Source organism: Crocodylus siamensis, chromosome 3 (genome assembly GCF_052110815.1).
Source record: "Crocodylus siamensis isolate JL-2025a chromosome 3, ASM5211081v1, whole genome shotgun sequence".
Classification (NCBI taxonomy): Eukaryota; Metazoa; Chordata; order Crocodylia; family Crocodylidae; genus Crocodylus; species Crocodylus siamensis.
In genome coordinates this window covers 240,621,106-240,646,678 of record NC_143397.1, presented here as the reverse complement: position 1 = coordinate 240,646,678, position 25,573 = coordinate 240,621,106, and the positions used below count along the sequence as shown (strand labels likewise).

General features: G+C 42.4%; 1 protein-coding gene across 3 annotated transcripts in view; it reads right to left on the bottom strand.

Moving 5' to 3' along the window:
- Nucleotides 1-25,573, bottom strand: part of FAM91A1 (family with sequence similarity 91 member A1) — a 52,970-nt gene that overhangs the window by 26,445 nt on the left and 952 nt on the right. For 2 of the 3 annotated variants that reach the window (XM_090040607.1, XM_090040608.1), the window contains exons 2-14: nucleotides 22,758-22,842; nucleotides 21,826-21,977; nucleotides 19,702-19,759; nucleotides 17,460-17,527; nucleotides 15,663-15,776; nucleotides 15,019-15,109; nucleotides 11,155-11,217; nucleotides 9,210-9,316; nucleotides 5,235-5,273; nucleotides 4,567-4,679; nucleotides 2,860-2,978; nucleotides 2,281-2,393; nucleotides 1,971-2,057 (exon numbers count right to left, since the gene is read on the bottom strand). In XM_090040607.1, coding sequence (XP_089896733.1) covers nucleotides 1,971-2,057; nucleotides 2,281-2,393; nucleotides 2,860-2,978; nucleotides 4,567-4,679; nucleotides 5,235-5,273; nucleotides 9,210-9,316; nucleotides 11,155-11,217; nucleotides 15,019-15,109; nucleotides 15,663-15,776; nucleotides 17,460-17,527; nucleotides 19,702-19,759; nucleotides 21,826-21,977; nucleotides 22,758-22,842 — 1,209 coding nt within the window. Of the gene's footprint in view, nucleotides 1-1,970; nucleotides 2,058-2,280; nucleotides 2,394-2,859; nucleotides 2,979-4,566; nucleotides 4,680-5,234; nucleotides 5,274-9,209; nucleotides 9,317-11,154; nucleotides 11,218-15,018; nucleotides 15,110-15,662; nucleotides 15,777-17,459; nucleotides 17,528-19,701; nucleotides 19,760-21,825; nucleotides 21,978-22,757; nucleotides 22,843-22,934; nucleotides 23,152-25,573 lie in introns of all 3 variants that reach the window. The other variant, XM_090040609.1, reaches the window with a different exon arrangement.

Sequence of the window (25,573 nt, the reverse complement as noted above, 5' to 3'; positions counted from 1 at the left end):
AACCACAGTGAAGGAGTTATCTGGCAAAGCTTGCCAAATATCAAAATATACACACAAAAGCAAACCATAACTAGTTGGGTGAGACTGCCAGACTTCAGCCCTAAAACAGTCATTTGTACTGAAAAGCGTAATGGGTTGACAAATAAAGCCACAGCAATTACAGAGATTTTGCAAGTACAACTTTATAACCATCTTAAAGGACATGCTAGGTTTCCTTCTGCCCTATCTACCCTAATTGAAAGCCTTATTGTTTATACCTTCCCATCTTTAATGGCCGTATTTTCAGCACTGTGTGCACAAAGTACATGCTTGTTTATGAAGACCCAAATTCAGCACAGAGAAGCAAATAACTGCCATTTACTGGGTCAGATGTGTCATACAATTGCAGAGGGCAGATGCTGACCAGGAGAGTGAACAGAGTATGACCAGGGTTTTTTTCCCCATGGTTCCTTTCCCACTTGCAGCCTCCAGCATAAGGTCCAGGAAGTTCTGAATCAGACTGCCACCACAAAAAAGTCAATAGCTGTGTGCACATACAGCAAGGGGTTGTTTGCCCATCAGGGATTATGATGGGTCAATCAATGTATTTGCATGTCATCCCTGGCTGACTACACACTTTTGCACATCCATATTAGAGGTTCACCAATACATCAGTCCATAGCGTATTGGCACAGATAAAAAGAAAAAAAAAAATCAACATTATCAGCAAATCGGCTTTTTTTGGCTGATGTGCCCAATAAATGCCACATGCATGCACGTAGGCGCAGCATGCACAAAGCCAGCACGGCAGCTTAGAGAGCAGCATCCAGCTGGTAAGTCTGTTGGTGGGGAAGGAAAAATCAAGGTCCCCGTAGTGAGGGAGGAGGGGGGCTGGGGCTGCCAACCAGGTAGGACAGGGTGCAGGACAGAGCTGTGAGCAGCTCATCTAGGGACATGAGGGACTCCCACCAGTGTGCACACCCCCAGGGGAGGCATGGGGTGGGGCATGTGCCCCCTGGATCTGTGAATGAGGCAAGCATGGGCTGCCACTGTGGCCTGGGCCAGGGCTGTGTTTAAGGCAGGAAGCAGCAGTGCTGGGAGGGGTACAACAGGGGGCTACATCAAATTCTGGAGACCTCTATCTGCACCCCCCAAGCCTCCCTCCTCTTCCCCCCCAGAGACTTACCAGCCAGATGCTGCTCTCCATGCTGCCAAGCTGCATATCAGCAACCGAACTGGTTCTGGCCAATACGGGTCGTTAACAAGTCAGCCATTGGTATCGGCCCAAAAAATCTTTAATTGGTGCACTCCTAATACATACCCAATAACTTGGCCCTAAAAAAAAAAGTCGCTACTGACAAACACCTAGAATATACACTACTCTAATGAGCAAACTATACAGGTCAAGTATGCTCAGGGATCCATAAGAATGGGCTCCTAAATAAAATATCAGGCTGCATGCAGATGAAAGCAGACTTTTGGTTCTCTGGGGTGCCACTGCTACTTGTCCCCAGGGAATATCTGTGCCACATGCACCCTGGCGCATAGCAGGTTACTCCAGGTGGGGTAGGGGAAGCTAGGACCAGCAACTGTGCTGGCCCCAGCAGCCTTAGCTGGGGTCCTGGGGGCTGGGGAAGCTGAAGCTGCAGCACTGCCACAGTTGGGAACATGGCTGACAGCTGGAGTGTGGCTCCAGCTGGCCAGGCTCTGGTTTTGGGAGGCATGCACTGTTGCCACATGTACCACACCACTTTTTTTCTGTGTGGTTTTTTTTAACCCCGGGATACCCTGGGGTTTAAAAAACCAAACTCCACGCTGCAAAGTAGCACCACGTACCACACAGCCGTGTTTGTCTGGATGGGTCACGATCAATGTATTTGGCCTCTTTGGCCGCAGAGGCTAAAATACATTTTCAAATACCAACCGGGAAAAAAGGAAAAGGGTTAAAACTTTGAAAAAAAACTTTTGACTCCACATCCAAAGCAAGTTACCTTTTCAAGTTCCACAAGAAAACTGTCCAGAGACTCATCTGATAATTTTCCAACTTCAAACATGGTGACTGCATGACTTTTCAAGTTCTGTAGCAATAAAATCCACATAAAGTTAAAATAATTAACTTAGAGGAAAAGAGGAGAGAGCAAGAGATCTAATATACATTTTTGTTACATTAGCAACAGACTTCAGGCATCTGAACAAACAAAAGATCAAACAAACACAGAAAATTCTAAAATAGAGTAGCATTATACTAAAGCCATAAAACATTTAGTCTTAGCATGGATAAAAGAGAACAACTTCACATACTGGTGAAAGATTCCCCATCATCAAAAAGGCAGTGAGTGTTGAATCGAACAGGAAGGCAATACGCTTTGTGTGTCCGCTGGACAGACTCAAGCTGCTCAGGCTGGCTGTGTCAGCTAATAAAATAAAGTGAAAAGTTATTTTGTTCATTTTATTTCACAATAAATTTCCTTTAATCAAGTCCTAAAAATCACAGAAATAGTGTAGTTCTTTCAGTATATGTATAGCTCTAAGTATTATATACACTTCCTCGTTGTTACTAAGCCACTATATATCATTTTAATTCCAAAATTGAAGTGGTCAACTTAATACTTCATTAGTCACATCTACTACCATTCATAGTGCAGACTGATTAAAATAGTAACTCTGGGGGAAATAAGGCAAGGAGACTGAAAAAAAAAAAAAAAGAAAAATCAAAAAGGAAAGCCAGGGTATCCAATAACAATTGCTCTAGGCTTCTCTGTCCCCCACCCACTCAGCTATAAAAACCTCCAGAATTAAGAAGATCTCTGACAACCTCACGACATGCTACAAGCATTAACTAATTGATCCTACTGCATTATATTCACCATCAGTGCTAACCTGGATCATCTTGACTGTTGGTGTCAGTATCTGTAGCTGATGACCCAGCTTCCTGTATAGGACTCCTGTTTTCCCCACTGTCCCATGAAAGCAGCATCTTTTGTGGCTCCAAAGTACTCCTATTAAATGTGAATTAAAGTCCAAATCTATTGTCACTGTTGCACCATGGAAACAGCTCTGCCAGCTAATCCCACAGTACTCCTTGAGCACTTAGTGACAAATGGTGAAAACCACTGCAGTTCCTATCAGAGCTGGTTCAAGCATTTCACAGTGTTCTTGTGAATGGCAAGATGTAGGGAAAGGATTAAACAAGTATCGACTTCTCCCCTACACTAGAACTGGCTAGAAGATCAGGGTTTTCCATTCAAATTCAACTTACTTTTTTGTGGATGTGTGAACCTGAGTTTCAGTCTGAAGATTTCTAAATAAACAAGACGCTCCCGAAACCATACTGCTGGTCTCACTGCTCTTCCTGTCAGTTCCAGTGGTAGTAACACCAACTTCAGTGAATAAGAGCAGGTATTCCTAGGGTCCCAGCCCCACCTGGGAGGTGCATCCTGTAGTGTCCATGGTTATTAGCAACCACAGCCCTGCGACATGCCGGGATTTGGCAAAGGCTGATCAGACCCAACATAATTTTAAACTAAACTCTTTGGGCTCCTACACATGTGCAGGGAGCCTGCTCCAACACACTGAAAACTTGATTAATCATGAGTGACAGAGTCTGCTGGAGCACGGAAATTAACAGGCTCCAGCAGACTCTAGCACCACGTGCATCAGTATTCCTGCGCTAGTGTGGGGACATTGATACACATGATGCTCAGGCACTTTTACTTAGCCCAGCTCACTAAGCAAAGTGCCCCCCACCCCTCCCAGAACATGTAAAAATGCCCTTCAGGTTTAAAACATATGATAAAACTATAAACAAAAAATAATAATAATAATAAAAACCTGTTTTACTGGGTTATTTCTGACTAGTTCTAATCTGCATTGCCCACATGCTGGCTACAAGATAGTTCAAACAGGCTTTTTTTTTTTTTTTTAAGAGAAAAAAAAGTTACCAAAAGCCAAACTCAACATGCCCCTGTGAGGCGCAAGTAATGCAAGCTATCCTCAGCAACCCAAAGAAACACATCACTGACTAGGAACACTGCCACTTAGGATTCAGTTCATAAATTCAAGCTGTTCAGTAAAAACAAACTGCTATGCCTATAAAGAACTGCAATGCCCAGTCACAAATCCACAAGGGACAATGACAGCAGTATTAAAAGGTGCTGCTGCTGTACTAGTATGGTAACAGCTATGTCTAGTTAACACATACGCCTACACAGGAAATAACTTAAAGTTCCTGAAGAGTGAGTTCAAAATACAGTAGTTACAAATTGACAGCCATATATTTTGAAGTGGGATGCATTTACATAAAACAAAATGCCAAACACCAAATAGTGGTATTTACTATGTAGATTTTTATCGGATTAGGTCATCACAATTAATCTTCACATATACCACTGAAAAGTATGCATAATTTTTTATCACTTGATATAGTTAAGAAAAATATTACCTGCCTACATTATTACCAACAACAGGAAGGAAGGTCACAGTACCAGAACTATATTTGGAATTGAGGAGCTCTCCCCCTAGCTCTTTATTCCATAATCAAGAGAACAGACTTCTGAGGATACTCAAGGGACAAGACGAGATACTTACTTCAGTCTATTTATAGAGGGAACATTCCTCCAAGAGGGATGAAGATTATCTAGATTTATTACTTGTCCTTTCTTGTGGGCAAAACCCAATCGACAGTACATGGACACAGCATTCTAAAGAAACAGAAGCATAAGAGAGATCGATTTAAACCAGTGGTCTCCAACCTTTTTAAAGTAGGAGAGCACCTTTGACATTTAAAAGCAACCCAAGATCTACTGTGCACCATTCACCACCACTCCTGCCCAACAGAAGTTTGGAGCGGGGGTGCAGGGGGGTTAGTACAGCTCAAGGCAGAGGGGAAAAAAAATTATTTGGGGGCACACCTCCCCACCTGGCTGGGGCCCCACTCAACTTACCCCTGCAGCACTGTCCCTCACCATGGGGGCCTCAATCTAGCCCCCACTCCTTCCCTCCCCCATGGACTGACCTGCTGGGCTAGGGCATGTGCATGCATGCACATGGGAACTCAGCCTCCCACACCAGCCTCGGATCAACTCCAAGAGACTCCGAGAACTACCGGTGGATCGAGATCCACTGCTTGATGACCACTGATTTAAACTATTATGTTTCTTAATAGATTTTCAACATTCATTTATGAAGTCGCATCCAAAAACAAAACAAAAACAAATGAAAGGTTTCACTTTGGGCAATGGAGTATTCAGACATACCTTTACCAGCGACAGGTCAATCTCGAGGACATTTGCAAGCTGAAAAACAAACAAAAAATTGTTAATACCCATTTCCAAAACTCACTGCCCCTCTTTAAACAGGCTTTTTCTAGCTCAAGTTGCTAAATCAGAGAACACTGTATAAGTGGTTTAAGGGAAAGAAGGAGAAATTCTGAAACCTCAGTCCAATACTCCCTTCTTGAAGTAACAGAAGAATGTTCCATGCTTCTCTTCAGCTACAGTCACTTACACTCAAAAGGCTACATAGAAAAAGAAATCCAATAGGATTGTTCCAACTATTTATTTTAAGCATTTCACATGTCCTATAGACAGGTTTAATTACAAAAGGCCTTTATTAGTCAGTCTACAAAAAATAGTTACTTAACAGTAACTGAAGTTCTTTGAGATGTAATGCCTATATGCACAGTCTCACTTGTGTGTACATCTCATACTCTGCACTTCAACAGAAAATTTTTACCTTTAGCAGTGTCTATACAGTGCACTCTAACCCTCTTCTCGCATCCCCACAGTGAGGAGATTAAGGACAGTGTATGTTATCTGGTCCTTAGTTTCCCCCTCAGAGTTGTATATGCAGGAGTCTGAGAATGAAGGGGGAAAGGCAGGATTCAAATGTGTATAGAATTACTACTAGGTAATTTCTTTTTTTTTTTTCCTTTGAGTAATTGCACACATCCATTTTGCCACTTGTAGGGGACACCACAGCAGTGGCTCTGAGTCTCCCAGGCAATGAGTGCTTTGGAGGAACGCTGTACCAAGTGCAGCCAGAGAGGCTTAAACATTGGCATCATTTTTCAGGAAGGTATGAAAAAAGCAACAGTAGCTTCCCATATCAATTATGGTACCATTACACAGGGATGCTATGGAAGTAGCCTAGGCTCTGGAAGAATGCATCCTTATTACTGATGACAGCTCCATCCTGGCAAATCTCGTAACACAGCTTTGTACAGCCCAAGATCCATGTAGATAACCCCTGAATTGATACTGTGCTGGGATCTCTCTGCTGCACACAGATGGGTGAGGCGACTTCCTGAACAGTTTTGTGACGGTAACTGGCCAGTTCTCTCTTCACATCCAGTGAATGCAGCAAAGCCACTTCATGGGAGGAGTGAGGTTCTGGGAAAAACGTTTGCAGGCTAATCTGCTGTTCCAGGACAAAGTCCGAGACAAAAATCAGGCAGGCATCTGTGATGACTCCTCGGAAATACTTTAATCTGAGTGAAAGGTAAGAAAGGTGCATGTGGGGGTGGAAATCTGCTGTGAATGCCTGAATCTCATTCACTCACTCAGCTGATGTACTTGCTACCAGGAATGCCATTTTCACAGAAGGGTGCAGAAGACAGCTCAAACTACCCTGGATATCTTCAAAAAACACCTGGAAACTCACCTTGCTGAGGTCATCTAACCCCAACAGTCTTTCCTGCCCAAGCACAGGGGGGCAGGACCTGATGATCTTGAGAGGTCCCTTCTAGCCCCTAACATCAAAGCTCTCCTCATAATGCAAGGAAGAGATTCAAGACCCAGTGCAGGGATTGAGGGAGAGACCCTAGACAGGCCCTTGAGGAATCTGATGGCTTCTGGGTAGGAAAATACAGGCTTTTCCTTGACAAGAAGGTGGAGGGCAGAGACTGCTGACAGATGGACCTTAACTAAGCTAAAGGACAGTGCCAATGGAAAGGTCTTTGCTTTCTGGACACAAAGTGTAATCTTGTGTCTCTGGAATGGCAGACCTGCTAGCTCAGTATTTCTTGACTGGCATAACGAAGGAAATGTGGTCCATTTTGCAGGTATGCATACATGACTAAGTCCTTTCAACTACGAACAATCATCTCTGACCTGGGTGAAACTCTTACTCTGAGTGTAGCAGCACCCAAGCTGTAAAATGGAGGGAAAGAAGGTGCAGATGCAGAGCCTTCCCTTCTCTCTACATTCACAGGTCTGAAATCACGAAGGCTGCAAACAAACATGGACATTGTGCCCCCACAGAAATGTTTATGGGGGCACAAAAGTCAAGTGAACAGACATCATAGCCTTTTGTTCCACCACAAGTGGTTACATTTTGCAGTGCCAAAAAATAGTAACAATTTGTGCCACCTTTTTACAGCTGATGTCTGTTCACTGTTGACAGAAGACTGAGGGCTGCCACTGGCAACTCTCAAACTTGCTTGGCCTCATGGGCTCAATCCTGGGGGAAAAGGACCCTGGATGTCCCACCCTGACTTAGGGCACATACTTGCTAGTGAGGAAGCCCCCAGTTGCAGATGCAGACCCAAGTCACAGCATGGAGGAATCCCCCAGCAGGGATGGGAGAAAGAAAAAAAAAAAAATGCACTGACCCTAGTGTGCCTACCATGCTACCACTCCCAGGGTCATGGGCCACAAGCAAGCAGAGGCGGGAACCCCTGGGGCAGTTCCCCATTTCATGCTTTACAGACTGTGCAAGGGGAATCACTCAACCACACACAGGTCTGCAAGTGCAGAGGGCTTCCTCCTGGACTTGCACACCATGATGAGGGAATCATTCTCTTTGCACAGGTCTGCAAGCGCACAGTGCAGAGCTCCCCAACAAGCTTCCTCCTCCCCTTGCACATACCTCCCAATCCAGGGGAAGCAGCATGATAGGCACGCTGGTCCACTATCATCCATAGGCTGGGGTTCCACTTCCAAGCAGATGGGAACTTCCCCTCCCACTCCACACTTTAATCCCCTGTTGAGGGATTCCCCCATGCCCCAACATGACAGCATATCTGCAAGCAGGGGTTTCCCACTTGTAGACCTGTAACCCAAGTTGAGGTAGTGCACCTGGGCCATCTTCTCCCAGGATCAGATCCCTCAAGCCCTGGGAGGGGCAAGGCACCAACCCTGGGGGGCAAAAACCCCAGCAACATCTGTTAAAATATCCACAAAGTAATCGGCTGTGCCGCAACATGTCACAGCACAGCTGATCACATTCCAAAGAAGATATCCAGCTCAAGAGGAATAAGAGATCAAGATGGCTAAGACCAGTTTTGGTATACCAGCAGAATGAGTATTAACACAGTCCGGTGCTAAATCACCTTGCAGAGGACTGATGGGATCAGAGCGGGGGTAGGATTGGGGATGCATACAGATGACTCCTTAACCCCCATATCATGAATGCATCTAAGAGGAAACTGGGCTGAGCCCTCCTTTTAAGGGAAATCATGCACAATCCATAGACCTTTTACAAATTAGGTCAACGATGTCAGGTGACCCAATTCTGTAAATATGGAGTATTGAGCTCCTGATATCCTCTTCATGATGTATGGGATGTCACTCTACTTAGGCAAGTATACTGCTGACAGGTATACCTAGTGCTCTGTGCCAACTGAAGTCCAGGACACGAGATATGCCCACAAATGGGACTGTGTACGTGTACGATTACTCATAGGGAAAAAATGCACTTTTTGGTCTCGGGTGCAGTTCAACTTTATGAAGTAACCATTAAGATGCAACTCCCTTACAAAATCTGCTCCATGTGCTTTCACTGTCCGTGACAAAAATAAGAACATAATAATTGTTACACACGTTCACAAAACAAAACCAGTCCAGTTGGAAGAACAATTTGGCTCTCAAAAATCAGAGAAAAGTAACAATGCTTCCCCTCCCCACACCTCACTTCTCAGAGTGGAAAGCCACCTGTAAGTAGAGACAAAAGTAATCAAGCAGACAATAGTCTACAATACAGCTAAATATCATTGCTGTGGTTTCTTACATCCTGCCCCTAGCGCTTAGTTTTGCCACAGAAGTTAATAGTTGTGTCACAATTATAGCTTAAGCCACTAGCAAATTTCAGAGACTACCAAAAAACATTTCAAGTCTCTTCTCAGACCTCTCACCGAATTAAGAAATACCTTCAACCACAGCTTAAAATATTTCACAAGCCTTCCCAACAAACTTCCCCATCCTCTGAAGCACAGGCACCCAAGAATTACTTACCTCTGCCACATTGGTATGTTCATCTATTGAAACAAATATTTTGTACAGTAGAGTTTCAAAGTAATCACCTTGCACTCTGTTCATTACAAATCCTTCCAGTGGGGGGACTGAAAAAAAATATTTTTAATGCTATGGTTTTCACAGCTTAAAACCTTAATTAATTTTAAAAATCTTTCAACTAAACTTTGTTGCAGGCCATACTATGTGATGATTTACAACTTTTCCCTCTGAGCTTAAAATTAATTCATTTTCTTTAGTACCTCTTTAAAGGTAAGCACTTCCTGAAACTTCACACTTACAAATCTATAAATGAGCTATGCAATACATAAGTTCACGATTTCCCCCAGTAACTAGTTTTTTCCATGGATACATTTTCCCTGCATGAGCTAAAAATGTTTGTAAGACCTCTCCGTATTATCTTGTACAGTCACTAACCCATCCACCTGTAAAAGAAGCCTCCCTAAATACCTGAGACTGGTTTTGTAGTCTGGCTATTAATAAATCATCTGGGCTTGATAGAAAAAGGAAGACATGAATTCTAGAGCTGATGAGCCCTCACAGAAAATGTCTGACCAATAACTCTTTTGTATCAAGGTTGTTCCTTGCTTAACTAAGCTCAGTTGGGACAGCAAGAGAGAGGCTTTCAAGTAACCAAAGTCCCAATCCACTTAGGACTGTAAAAATTAAACCTTGACTTTGAACTCCAATGAGACCCCCATAGGAGCTGAATCAGGTCCAGGGTGGATCTGATTTAAATCGAATCAATTTAAACCACTGATCGGGAAGCCTCAATTTAATCATTGTTTTCAACAAAAAGTGCATTTTTGTTGTTTGATATCCTCTATTCATTTAACTTTTTGAAACTTTGCACTTTCAGAGAAAGGTAAAGGCTTGACTCTGCATACACAAACTTGCAGAGACAACAGGGGCTGATAGGTAGGTAATCAAGTCTCATCTCTCATCTCCATATACTGCTGTTAACAAGGATGTTATCTCTGGAGACAAATCCACAGTTGGAAAACTAAAACTAAGCATCCAGAGATGCTTAAATGGGATCTTCTAGACTGAGCACTGAATCCCATTGGGCAGAGTGGTTTTCTTTATTCTTTACTAATCTATAGCAGAGCCTCTGGGAACCCCATAAGATTGGGCCCCTAATATAGTCCATGGCCTGTTGTGACCTATTTTATAAAAACCTTTTCTAAAAAGGCTATATGAATATATCATCTCAAATAGTGTATAATTAGAACTTATAATTCCTGTTCCATAATGGTATCTTTGAGCTTTAACATATCTTAAATTAAAACCATCTTTACATAGGTTTTTTTTTTTTCAAAGCATCTTAACAAAAATATAAAAATACAATTAAATAAAAAAAATATACGATTAAAAAAAATGCTCTTTAACTTTTTAAAATCATTGATTTTTATCCACCCTGATCAGGTCTCCAAGTATCAGCCACACCTGTTTGTGACTTCACTTATCCACTGGGCAGACACACATTCTGGACTAACCAATTTGTTGCAACATGCAAGTGACTGCACTCTAGGCTCCAGTCAAGAGACATGAATAAAAGTGTTAGCCTCAACTGAAAAAAAACCCATGCTTTTGGCTGACCTTCTAAACTTAGTTACTGGAGACACAAAAACAGTGACATTTGTTTAAATTATGCTTTAAACAATGGTTTCACATCTACGTACATTTAAAGCAACTATGACTTTAGATATGTACAAACACAAATATAGGGCTAACGTTGAAAAGGGCTAATGTCAGCATGAGGAAATACACTTTTCAGACAGCTGTTATAACCATATTACAAGATCAAGAGGTGCTTAAGTCAGTCATTTTCATGCAAACACACAAGCTGCACCCAAGACAAAGGAACATAAAGGTATCAAACTGATCTCCAAAAAACGTAAGGATGATTACTAAGATATAGACTCACCAGCTATACAACTGTCGTCAGATATTGGTACATCAAGGTAAATAAATCCTTTGTTATACAAGCCTTTAGAAAGAAAAATCATGTCAGATTTACCCAAAGTAACAGCAATACTACTAGAAGCAAGGGTTGGGTTTTTTTTGGAGGAGGTCTTTTATTACACCAACTGCATAGTTAAGGGGGGAGATTTTAGATAAGCTTTTGAGCACAAGGTACCCTTCCCTCAGGTCATCTTCCACCCAAAAACCATTAAGAATCTTTTTATGCAGTTTGCCCAATATATATATTTTATTTTTTATTGGACAAACTGCGTAGAAAGATTCTTAAAATGGTTTTCAGGTGGAAGATGATCTGAGAGAAGAGCACCTTGTGCTGGAAAGCTCATCTCCCCCCCAACTGTGCAGCTGGAGAGAGAAATGTATACATCACACCCCAAAAAAATCCTTGCCTCTTCTATATGTCCTAGACCATCTGGATCATGACTACAATTTAACACCAACACTACCACTACTAGAGGCTACATTTTTTTCATCGTTCTCCTGCTATACCTGGACCAGAATATTAAGTAAAACAGTATGCAGACACTACATTTAAAAAAAACAAAAAACAAAAAAAACAAACACTTCTAGATTTTGTACTTGCACTACAAAGATAATGTAATTTAACCCAAAGGTCTACATTCACTTCAAAGACAACAGGGGCTGGGAAGTTAACAGGGTGTGAGAGGGTAATCAAACGGACGCAACCATGTTTACTGCAGCAAAAAAAAAAAAAAAAAAAAGGAGAATTGTCTACATTGCACTATTAACCAAAATGCTTACACAAGTTAAAGTCTTCACACCCAGCACTGCCCACACAAAGAAATCTAACCCATGGTTTGAGGTACTTTAGACCTGGACTAGTTCAGCCATCTGGAGATGTGGGTTAGAACTAGGTTATCTGCCCACATTATAGTGAGTATACAGGCTAAAAATTACTCAAAAGCTGAGACTCCTCCAAAGGCCTTCCCACAGGATGGGCAAGCTCTTCTGCAACTGACTGTAAAAGAATCCTAGCACACCTTGGCACAAAGGTGCACAAGTGTGCCTCAGATACAGATAGGCAAGGACAGAAACACAGGACATAAAATGGACAGGCCTTTGTAGTAGGAATGCTCACACCTAGGTTAGCCTAACCTGCCTCAGATCCTGATATCATGCAGGTTAAGTGTGCAACATAGACGAAGCTAAAGGAGTAGGAAGTTGAAGGACAAGAACCAGAGAAAACATGTTTCAGCGTAACTTCCTAAGAGTCTGTTATCTCTGTGCAAACTATATCCTGACCTAATAAAACACAAACCTTGATGACCCAGTATATTTTGTGTCCGACTCATGGTTTCTCTGACCTTAGACCAGACAACTCATATTTCAAATGGAGCACAGCAAAGAAGAAAACTTCAGCATGCAATTTTAAAGGAATTATTTAAGTGCTTAGTCTCAACTCAAAGTGTTTTATTCCGCCAAGGATATGGCCTCACAGGAGGGCATTGCCCTCCAATCATTTTACTACTCTTTTTGGCATTAAAGTTATGATAAACAGTAACATTTTTTCACCAGTAAGAAGCCAAGACAACAGCCTGCCAAACATACAAGCTTGTTCCCACTGTTTTATACTGCAGGAGTTTGAGTTGCAGCTGCACATATTTTAGTAATATGGGTTTAATAATGGACTTTGGACTGGACTCATGGTTTATGTATGTTAGGAACTGCACTGCCTTCTAAAAATGAGATACACACAGTACACTATGGGCAATATACTACCAAGCCTGCACAGCATTGGCAGCAACACATACCCAGACAGGCTGTTAAGCACATGTAGTCCAAGAGAGCCTGTTGTCACAGGCCAGGATGACACATGGCAAGCTGACAGCCCACTGTGGGGTGCTTTTTACTGCTGCTTTCTTCAGGTGCAGTGTTCAGAGCTGGTGCAGTCTCTCATTGCTATGCATGACAGTATACACGCACATCAGATTTTGGGCCAGTCAGCCCCCTTTTCCCCACAAATTTCCATTCCACTTGTGATCCACTGCATTAACTGTCCACATCTTTTTTCTTCCCTTGCGTCAAACAAGATCCCCATGCAAACCAAGACTAGATGCATTGCTTTTGCATACTGAGCTTGTACCTCTCTCTCCCCTCAGACACATTTAGCCTGTAACTCTATATTCATGAAGAGTCAACGTTAAGGGTGCACCAATAAAGATTTTCTTAGCCAGTACCAATAGCCAGTCAAATCAGCCAATACTGATGTGATAACCGATTTACAGGAATGCAGCTGGACAGCATGGAGGGCAGCATCCTGCAGGTAAGTCTGTTGGGGTGGCAGACTGGTGAGGGAGGGAGCAGGGTAGGAGGCACTGCCCAGTCAGGGGGGTGAACGGGACCCGGAAAGATCATCCTGGTGGATCAGCATCTTGGTGCTTAAAAATGGTGGCAGGGGCACTTGAACTAAAGTTCATTCTACAAGCTTTAGTTTAAGTGCCGCCGCCACCATTTTTAAACACAGGGATGCTTTTAACCAAAGCAGAGCCAAATGGGGCTAGAGCAGATGCAGCCTCTCTGCTCTGCTGCTTTTGCTCCAGGAGCAGTACACCAGCTACACACCCCCACATCCCCTGCCCACCAAGTGGGGGGCAAAACTTGCCGCCCACTGCTGCCAGGCAGGCAAGAAGAGTGCACCTGGCATGGGGCCCCCAGGCCAAAGGCAGCACAGCAGAGAGCCCTGAGCCCACAGCAAGCAGCCGGCATCTTCCCCCGTGCACAAATCAGGAGGGGCGCATACCCTCCCAGGCCTTCCCCAGGGGGTGCATGCAGCGGCAGGGAGCCACTCCCCCCATGCCCCCTGGATGAGCTGCCCACAGCTCCATCCCACTCCCCACCCTGGCCCCAGGTCCCATTCACCAGCCAGGCTGGGCAGCGCCACCAGCCCGTGCCCCACTCCCTCCCTCACCATGTGGGCCTCAATCTGTGCCCCCTCCCCTCCACAGACTTACCTGCAGGAAGCTGATCTCCACACTGCCCAGCTGCATTCCTGGCCACGTGCATGCATGCAGCTGCACACATGCACATGGTGTCCGGGAGCCCAGCCAAAATTAATTAATCGGTGAACATTATTGGCTACATGGGCCAAAAAAAGCCAATAAAGTAAGTTTCCCTTTTATCGGTACCAAACCAATATATCAGTGCACCTCTAGTCAATGTCAAGTAAGTTCAGTTAGTTTTAAGCGTTCCCTTATGGAGGGCCTAAAATTACTCTCACTCCTCCTAGAGTTTTTGTTCTATTCAGTTTAGTAAATGCTGAATATCCTCCTACATTTATTTGATGCACATTGATATCAGCCTGCTTCACATGCAAATTGGTTTACCACCTGCACCAATTTCATCAATATTTTAGCTCAAATCTTAACAGAAGAGTGTGTTAGTCATTTTGTGTTCCCCTCTGCTTCCATGAGGACATCTCGAACTCTTCCTGGCTTAGACCTACCTACCTGTGAGTTTTACTAATATCAGTATCTGCAGGAGCACCCAACTGTACAATTTCAATAGCAAAGAATGATAGTTAAACAAAACAGACATTGCTAAGGGGATCAACAATATTCTTTTCATGAAATCTATCATTTATAAACCTAATTATAAAACAGTTGTCTATAATTAATTTAAAATGCATCTTCCCATGCTTAACCTGCTTTATTTCCTATTCTTTTCCCCAACTTTTATGCAAATATAATGCTCTAACTCTGCATTCCTTTTACTCTAGCTTTGAGATAGAGAGGAAAACCCAAGGACTAGTATATTCTACAACAAGCATAATGCATATATAAATACTTACTGTGAACTACATTGTAGTCTAGCAAACCAGCAAGCTGAGGCCCCGAGTCAATGATCTTATCAATAGCAGACTTCTCAGTTGTAGTACAGATCTATGTAAAAGAAAAGAACGTGAAATTCAAGCATCTGTCTGGGCTTTCACATTCAGTCACCCCACGTTTTTTCAGCTTTAAATTGGTGAATAATAATATGTAATGTTTTCCAAAAAAGAAAGCCATGGGATGTTTCTTAAGAAATGCCCCAAAACCCTAAAAAAAGTATAAAGAAAGCCACTGATTTAAGTTTAGCATATTTTTTCTAATTCTTGGTGGTATATAAGCTATCGCCATCACAAAATTAGGCATATACAATTCTTCTAGAAGCAGTACTTAGCTCACTGAATGTCTATAATTCAACAAGTAAGGTTTGGGTTAAAATAAGTGTTGTTTATGAATGCTTGGTAACAGCCATCCAGGTGCAGTAATTCTAAAAATAGTTCAAATTTAGAAGATATAGATTATTTTAGGGTCATGGAAACAAATCAGCACCCAACATGCTCTAGACACTGTTCAAATAAAACTGAGCTCCTAATCTATAATATTTCCCTGCACTCTTAATGCTTACGAGGGTTAAATCAATTTAGCACACAAATTGTATTAAGGTTACCTTAATGTCATCTTCTGTGATGTAACCAGCTTGCACCACCCACCAAGCCTCTATAGCAATCTCCACTGGCTTTACTGGTAGCAGATCACGAGCAGTTTTCCTTCTGAAAAATTTCTGCAGTGGTACAGTCCATTTGAGATTGTACACATTAACATCTCTAGTAGTAACCAGAAGCAAATACCAGTTCCTTTTATACCATAAAAACCTTATGTTTATGAAAGCATATTTTCCACGTATTTCATACTCAAGCATTTCCTAATGCTTTATACTAAATTTTTACCCATACTATCATAAAAATCACTGAATGCACATAGTAATATAATCTTTAATATACACAGAGCACTCTCTTCCCTCCTCCCTCAAAATACAATCAAAACAGGAAAATAAAAAGCAACAGTTACTGTTAAACCTCGATGGAAATCTAAAGTTTCAATAATAAAACACATTTCTATTTAACCATGTCAACAATTAAGCCCAGGCTTAAACCACTGAGATTGGATTAGTGTTCTATTATTTTCTCTACATGGCAAGAGATTAAGAAACAACTAAATAGTATACATTAAATAAATATTTTTGTAAGAAATTTTTTTTAATTACTAGGCAATGCACTTTAAAAAATGTAGCCCATTTATTTTAATATGGAACATCTATATTGTATTCTCAGTAGTCTATGTTGTATTCTCAAGGATGCTCTGAAGCAACTATAAACTTCAGTTCATGAAAGGGCAGCTAGAGGGTACTGTTGTATTACTTTTATTCTTCTTGCTCTGTACAGTGTACCCATAAACCTTCTGATCCATTCAATCTACACTAAATCTCAGGATCTGGGGGAACGTTTGTTCACCAGAGCGCCTCAAGGGATGACAAGGTTGAACAGTTATAAACTCCTCCAAGACAGTTTCAGGCTGGACATAAGGAAGAACTTCTTTATTGTCTGAGCCCCCAAGGTCTGGAATAGCCCGCCATCAGAGGCAGTTCAAGCACCTACTCCGAACACCTTCAAAAGAAATTTGGATGCTTATCTTGCTGGGATCCTATGACCCCAGCTGACTTCCTGCCCCTGCGGCAGAAGGCTGGACTCAATGATCATCTGAGGTCCCTTCCAGCCCTAATGTCTACAAAATCTTTGAACAAAATCTGGCACACAAAAGTGGCTATGCTAACCCAATGAGAAAGCACCAACGGATTACTTACTAAGGTCTCAAAAAGGAAACTATTGTTGCAACCTCAGCTCCAAAAAAAAAATGTCTAATGAAGTAATCATGTACACACCAATCACAAGTTTTTCACCAAGACTACACACATAAGAAGGCTGACCCACAGTACAAGAGTCTTAAATGCCAATAGAATTAATGTTAACTACTTGATTATAACTTTTTGGGGGAAGTTCAATTATAGTAGTATTTATCTGACATAATTCACAGAAGCCAATGGAATTAGTCCAGATTTATGAGAGTCTGAAAAGAGTTAATTCTTCTCCTAGTAACTGGATAGAAAGCTTTTGACAAATTGTAGCACTGAACAGTAGTAATTATAAAAGTAGAGCATAAAGAAGGAGAAATTATTTTTGTATGGCTTTTCTTTCAACTACAAGCAAAGCATATTTTATTTTAATAGATTCAAAAGAAACAGATTACTAAATTATTAAAATACTGTATTACATCCGATTAACCAGATTTTTAAACTAGAGGCACTCTCATCCCAGTCTTAAAACCCTCATCTAAAACAGCTTTTTAAAGTCAAGAGCAGGAATGAAAAGGCAGGAACACAGGGAAGAGGAAATCAAGACAAACTTACTTTTGATGACCTACACTGGTTCATTAGGTCAATGTACTGGTTTCTTCCTATGCCAAGTAGCCTTAGACCTGAAAAGTAAATATTGTTTGAGTTCCCTTTGGAAAAGTGCAAGCTGAAGATGTGAGAGCCTACTCCTTTAACTTTTAGTAGTTCTGAGTCTCTTAGGATTGTTTTCAATAGTTTGTTTTTTCTAATTAGGGAAAATATTAAGTGGCAAATGGAGCTCTTACTGATTTTAATAAGACCCATGTCTGTCCAAAAGCAGAACTTGATTCCAGTCATTTCCTCTGCATGGATTAAGTAAACATTTAAGTTAGCATTTCATAAAATAAACACAGTGGCCGTGTCCAGATGAGCACAGATGTGTGGAATGTGGCACCGCAGACCCATCTGCAGCACCACGCACTGTACATGCAGGTGTTTCATGCTTTGCAGCACAGCGGGTCAAAAAAACCCAGGCTGAAAAAAAGCAGAGCAGCATATGTGGCAGCAGCATACGTGGCACCCAAAACCGGAGCCTGGTCAGCCAGGCTTCCTGCCATAGCTATAACCCGGGGAGGCTCCCATGTAAGGCTGCCAGGGCAAGAACAGTTGCTGGCCCCCACCTCCCCAACCCCACCAAGGTAACCTACCACATGCCACAGCACCGATGGCACAGCTGCTACTTGTCCCCAGGGAAACAAACACCTGTGCTCATCTGGACACACCCAGAGGAGCCAAAAAAAAAGGTCCCCAAGCAATTCTATCAGGCTTTACAGTCAACTGATAGCAATAAACTATGCCAGTACTAAACACTAGTCATGTGTTTCTTTTTAAGAAAAGCTAGAAGTCTGGACATTAAGAAAACACAACCACACAAAAGTTCATTTTCTCTGACCAAAATTCAATCCAGCAATTCTTACACATGTGAGATAGCACCAATATATTCAGGATAGCCACTTGCACAGAGAAGAGTTGTAACACTAGGTATTCTTGTAGTAGATACTTTCCAAGCGTCTCTTGCTCTCCCTGTAAACCACAGTAGTTACTACTCCTTGCTAAAAACCTAATAGCCAAGCACGTTCTATTTATTCAACAGTACAATTAGAAATAGCTTCCCAATTTCGACTGGACATAGGGCTGGAACATTTTACATTAATTCCCTGAACATTTTCCATAAATTCTATTCAAACCACAGAAATGCCCCAACATTTGGAAGCCAAGTCTCCTATATGAGATGCAAAGAAAACTTGTTAAAGAGCAACAAAAAAGCACTTTGATAAAAATAAGGCACAGAACCACAGGATCAAGATAACCTCACAGGTCATCTAGTATAACCCCCAACTGGGAAGTGAGGCTTTGAACCTGCAATTTCTCCACTGCCAGATCTATGTACTACCACTTAGGCTATTCTCCTGCACCCAAATACAAACCAGAATCAAACATAAAAATCAGTTGTTCAGTGTTAATGTTTTGTACAAAGCCTCCATAAGGAAATATTACATATAACTAGCTACTTTTACAGGAGTCATTGAACTAAAATCGCTTCTAAAGTAACCTATAGATTTTTTGGGTCCAAAACTCTAGAATATCCTCTTTTGTACTTCAGCATAACAATGTTCCTTCCAAGAAGGAACTGAAAGGCAGCTTTTCTTTAACCCAATATAATATATGAGCAGTTTGGCAGGTAGCTGGTGTTATCCATTGACCCCTCAACACCATGTCACATTGAAGAGGAAATGTATACAGAAACAACCGGGAAGATGGGTAATAAAAGAAAGAGTCTTGCACTTTTTTTTTCTTCACACAAATTTCTTACCATACAGACTTAGCAGAACTTCCAAAACATATCACATATCTTGTAGGCTGAGACTTCACTTCCTCATACCCTTCTGACTGACTTTCACCTTTCAGTGCACTCTTTACCCAAGAACCCAGATCAATTCTGAAATTATGATTATAGCCTGTAGGTCAAAAGAATGCTGTTGGGTATTGCCCCAACACCCTGCTCCTACTCGCACACAAAATCCTCTCTCCTGAAATTAGTGGTGCTTTTCACCCAGGCTAGCTAGCATATCTGTGAGTGTGGTTAGAGCCTGGGTCCCACCTTTTACCTATCATCTTGTCTAATGCTACAGTGAGGACATAAATTTTACTTCAGAAGGATTATTCAGCTATAAAGAGGCTGTAGTCTTCAAACAGATAATCTGCAGATACTGCACTTTAATTCCCTAAGAGTAAGAACACATCAGGTAATACTCACAGTCAGCAGCAGTAAAGTTGGGTAATGAATCATAGCTTTTTTCACTGTTCATTATATCCTTTTAAAAAAAGAAAAAAAAATCTCATTTGAGGTAGGCAAGCTTGTGTGTGCATCTTTTCAACCCAAATCAAAAGATAAGAATTAGCCATTGGGGGAAGGACAGGGAAATGCAGCCTGACAAATTTGTTTGTTCTTCTGAAAGTTCTAAGTTCTTATTTGTACATGAAGCCAGAAATTAATTACATACCATTTCATAAAAGTCCCAGAAAAACCTGACAAGCAAATTACTAGAGGTCTAATTGTTTATGGATTTTCAGTTTAAAAAATATGGGATTTTTCATTCCAGCTCGGGACAACAACAAAAAAGGAGTGGGGGCTCAGAAGAAAAAAATTTTCCCCCAACAGCTCTGGTTTTACAAGGTTATCTGGAGGTTAGGCAACACAGGTGCCAACACAGCCCTGCAGAAACTTTCCTTTATGCTACTCATGAGTAGAAGCTGCAAAGCATAAGGATCACAAGACTATTGTTAGAAACAGAGGTGCACCAATACATCAGTCCATATAGTATCAGCACCGATACAAAGAAAATTGATAGGGGTGCACTGATAGAGATTTTTTGGGCCAATACCAAGGGCTGATTTTTAAGGAGCCATATCAGCCGATATCAATCCAATTCCAATATGCATCTGGGCAGCTTGGAGACCAGCTTCAGGCTGGCAAGTCTTGTGAGGGGAGCGTGGGGGAGGGGGCAGATTGAGGCCCCTGCAGTGAGGGGGAAGCACTGCTCAGCCAGGGCAGGGTGAGGGACGGAGCTGTGAGTAGCTCGTCTAAGGGGCGCAGGGGGGGTGGACTCCTGCCCTGCGCATACCCTGGGAGGGCATGGGAGGCATGTGCCCCCAGATCTGTGTGGGGCCGGCTGCCACTGCAGGCTGGGGCTGGGGCTGGGGCTGTGCCAGGCTCTTCCCAGCAGGGGGGCTGGGTTGGGGCTGCTGGGAAGGTGAATGGGGAAGGCTGCAGCCAGCCCAAAATTTACCATAGCCCACCCACCCCCAGCACTGCCACAACCCACCCTGAGCACAGCCTGGCCCAGCCCCACCCCAGGAAGAGCCCAGAGAAGCCCTGCCCCAGCCCACAGTGACAGCCTGCACTGCACCACATGCAGATCCAGGTCACACTGCCCTGTGCCATCCTGGGGGGCACGCAGCAGCAGAAGCTGTCCCCCCACCTCGCTGATGAGCTGCTCATGGCTGCATCTCATCCCCCACTCCCTCCCTCACCATGGGGGCCTCGATCTCACCCCCCCAACTTAACAGCCAGATACTGCTCTCCAAGCTACTAGGCTGTGCTCCTCTCCGTGTATATGCTACAGCTGTGTGCATGCACAGGCAATTTATCAGCCACATGAGGCAAAAAAAAGCCAATTTCCGATACTGTCAATTTTCCCTATATCAGTGCTGATCCGTTACGAGACTGATGTATTGGCACACCTCTAAAAATTGACATCATCAGCAATCGGCTTTTTTTGCTGATGTAGGCAATAATGTCACCAATAAATGCCACATGCACGCATGCAGCCCAGCAGCTGGCAGAGCAGTGTCCAGCCAGTAAGTTAGTGGTGGGCACATGCAGATAGAAGTCCCCACGGTGAGGGAGAGAGAGTATGGCTGGGGCAGGGGCACAGACGGAGCTGTAATTTGTCAGGGCGCGGGGGGGTGACAGCTCTTGCTGCTGTGCACCCCCCAGGAAAAGCGGTTTTTTTTATTTTGGGGGAGGGGGGCGGCACACGTCCCCTGGATTGGGGCAAGGGCAGACTGCCACTGTGTACTGGGGATCAGAGGCTGCACCAGCCTCTTCCTGGCTCTCCAGACTAGGTGCAGCTCCTGCACCCCACCTGCCCCTACCCCACTCCCTCCCTCACTGCGAGTGCCTTGATCTACCCCCCACACCCTTTCCTCAACAGACTTACCAGCAGGACACTGTTTTCCAAGCTGCTAGGGCGCACATCAGCAATTGGCTTGGTATCAGCAATATGGCTGGTTAATAAATCACCCACTGGTATTTGCCCAAATCTTTATCAGTGCATCTCTACTAAAAGTTTTGTTTTAACTATGTCCCCAGACTCACCTCCATTATTCCTGTGTAATAAGAAAATGGTGTTATCCTCAGACCTTTCACCATGATGTCAGACAAATGATAAGGATACAACATGAGATGATCTCTACTGTATTTTAACAGGTCCTCATAGTACTTGCGTTCATCTTTCTTTACATGCTTAACTGGAAAAAAAAAAGATACATATTAATATTCTTCCACCTTCTTGTCTCAAATGGTATTACATTAACCGAAGAGGGGCTAAGCAACCACAACCCTCATTAACTTCTGTAAGCACCATGACTGCACAGAACTTCAAGATCAGGCTGAAATTGGAGATTGTTATATGAATTTAATAATTAACCCTATCGTGAGTAAAATTTCCAAAGAAAATGCTGAGCACCCAAGGATAATAATTTATTGTTATATTTTAGTTGACTTTAAAGATTATACCGCAAAAAACAATTCTGTATACTCTGCAAGAATAGAATTAGCCCACAGTTCATTTTCCTACAAATCCAATTTCAGCAGAAAGCATGCTACTCCACTGGAAACAAATCCCAGAGAGGATAAAATAAACTAGGTAAATGGAGATGCCAGCAAAACATCTTTCCAGCTGTGGAAGTTTTACCCATTAAAAAAGGAGAAAGTGAATGAAGCGAGCATGAAGCCAATGGGAATTCTAAAACAGCATGGACCAAACAGCCCAGAAATGATCGTTCAAGGGGTTCAGAAGCATGGAATTCTCTCTCCTGTGCATCTCAGGACTTTTTCTAGTGGGATGCATCCTTTTAGGGCCATGCTGTTACTTAACTCTTCCATTAAAACTCCAATATAAGGTTGGTTCTTACAGGGCCAGTTTTCAGTGACATACATCTTGTGATCTTTAATAGCTTCTAAAAGCATGAAAATAAGTATGGAGTAGAATGAGCATCTGTCTGAAGTTGTTACACTACCATACTCACCTAAATTATTTCGGAATCGTAGCTGATTGCGAATACTATAGAGTACAACCTGCTTTTCATATTCCTTCTGAGAGTTTCCAAGACCCTAGGAAATATAATAGTCAAGCCACTGGTACCAGAGAGATGCATTAAAAATGTAACTTACAGAATTCTTAGCTGTTACAAAGATATACCTACTCTTACACAATCCAGCTGAATTCATGTTGAATATTTTAAGTTGTGCCTTTACAGATGTTCTTTCCCCACCATCCTCATCAAAAAGGAATATCAGATCCCAGAAACAGTTTGATGGCCCACATTTTGCATGACTAAGCACCCTGTGAAGCGTTAACCATTTCAATAGAATGTATTCAGCATCTTAAATGTCAGCATCTTGGGCTTGCCTCTGTCAAACCTGTGAAATTTTGTGTAAGAGCAGGTTAGCCAGGTTTCAGGAAAGTAAGGCAACTTTGAATGTGAACATTCTTTACATTGATGTCAAGTAAGAAGTTTTCCCAAGAAGTCTGGCGGTCAAAAGAATCAGTTTCTACAAACGTTAAGACTTTCATTTGCTCAATAATAAATTAAGGTCCCAATTTATTTGAAACTACATGTCTGGATCTGCACAAGCTTTATACCAACACCATGTATACAGAGGACTCCACCCACACACAAAACTGATTGCAAAATTAGAACCCAAGTTCCTCATCCTTTCAACAGCAAACCAAACATAAAACAGATGCAACACTGCTTTCCCCATTTTCTACCAGTCTTTACAAATTTCCCAGTGATGCTTGGTGTGGAAGCAAGTCTACTGATGATGCAACAGCAGAGCTCTGGCCAAGGTTTATATCCTTGTCAAGAATTATATCCTTTCCATATTGCTAGGACAATGCTGGGAAAGCCAGTGAAGAGCAGCAGAACAACTATGGTTATTTGAAATAAAGGATGACAACAAAACAAAAACAAACTAGACAACAGGGCACCAACTACAGGTTAGAGAAAAATGCTGTAAGAAACAGAGACCCCCTGCCACATATCAGACATGCGTTAACCAGACTGATGCATCTTTTTGTATAACATGAATGAACGATGAAACTAAACTCCCAGCAGCAACTAGGGGCAAATCCTGGCACTCTTCCCAGCAGCAGACCTGAGATTCTCAGCAGGCTGTCACATTTACTTGCTGACATCCCCTACCCCCGCTTCCCACACACATACTTTTGTACATATTTCTGGATAAAGATGCCTAGCATATTCTTCCAAATCTTATCACAGTATCAGAGCACCTCACAATCACTACTACATTTTATTCTCATACTGGCCCTGCAATATAGTGAACTGCTATCCATTTAAAAATGGGTTAACTGAAGCAGAGGATAGAGTAAGACTTGCCTCATGTCACAGAGATGTGGCAAACCCAAGAAATGAATGCAGGTCTTTTATGACCCTAAGCTAAAGATAACCACAAGACCATCCTTCTTTCTTACTGTCAATGGGTTTATTTACATGCTCTTATTTAGTTTTAATTTCTTCAATTGACAATACTCCTGTGAGATTTTTCAAGATACTACTACTTCCTTTGTTTTGTCCCCTGTCTTATTGTCCTATCTGAGGAATTCTAGGAAGTGGTTCAGAATTCTAGAGTTCAGATTCCTCAAAAGAATACAGCAAAATTTAGAAGAGTTTACTATAACTGGTTCAACCACTTTAATCATTACTATTTTCTAACCACTTCCTAGAATTTTCATAAGTTCAGATTCCTCAATGACACTTCCTTCCACCCCTGTCTTATTGTCATTGAGGAATCTGAACTTATGAAAATTCTAGGAAGTGGTTAGAAAATAGTAATGATTAAAGTGGTTGAACCAGTTATAGTAAACTCTTCTAAATTTTGCTGTATTCTTTTCAATAAATGTTTGAAAAATGCTTCAAATGCAAGTTGTAAAACTGATTCTGTATAGCTGACTTTTTAAAAGCTTTGATTCACCGCCCCCACCTCACTGCAAAACAACAATTTCTTGCAACCTGAACTTAACCAATTCCAGTAAATAATCTGATTTTTGCAGTATGCCCAAGACAGTTACAGGACTGGAAGGGACCTTAAGCACCATTTGTTCTAGTGGTTCTCAAACTCCTCTTCCTGCAGGCCAGACAGGCAGTGCCCCATCTGTCTGCAGGCCAGATCCCATGGGTGGTCATGAGGGCATGGCCTGGCCTGGATCCAGATGCAGGGGAGGGCGTGGCCTAGCTGGAGTTTGGCAATTTGGCAGGGTGGACGGTAGCTGTATCAATTACTACTACTCCCCCACCGCCACGTTTCCTGCCGCATGGGGAGCCCCACAGGCCAGATATGATGTCTCTACAGGCTGCACTTGCCCCCCAGGTTGGAGTTTAAGCAGCCCGGTCTATTCCAACTCCCTTCATAGATGCAGGATGCATTCATTGCTCCTAACCAATCCCAGACAGATCCTGATTCATTCTTGGAAACTTCCACTGAAGGAGATTACTTGACTTCCCTGGACAGCTTGTTCTGAGAGTAAGGACATTTCTGTCTATGTTTTCACCACTGGAAGAGAACTTCATTGCAGTACAGTCTCCAGGTCTTCACAGGCATCCAAAGAGTGGAGAAAGTCCTGGCTGCCATCTTTCACAGACAGCAAACTTTGAAACTTCCTAATGTTCAAAAACAGACCAACTCAAATAGCTGGAAAAATTCTTCTTAGCAAGCTTTCAGGTTTAAATACCCTTCGTCAGGCTGAGGAAGCATCACGTGCACTTGGTGCGTGCTCTTCCTGGATGGAATGAATAGTAAAGAAGCCAGAGGTGCTCCAGCT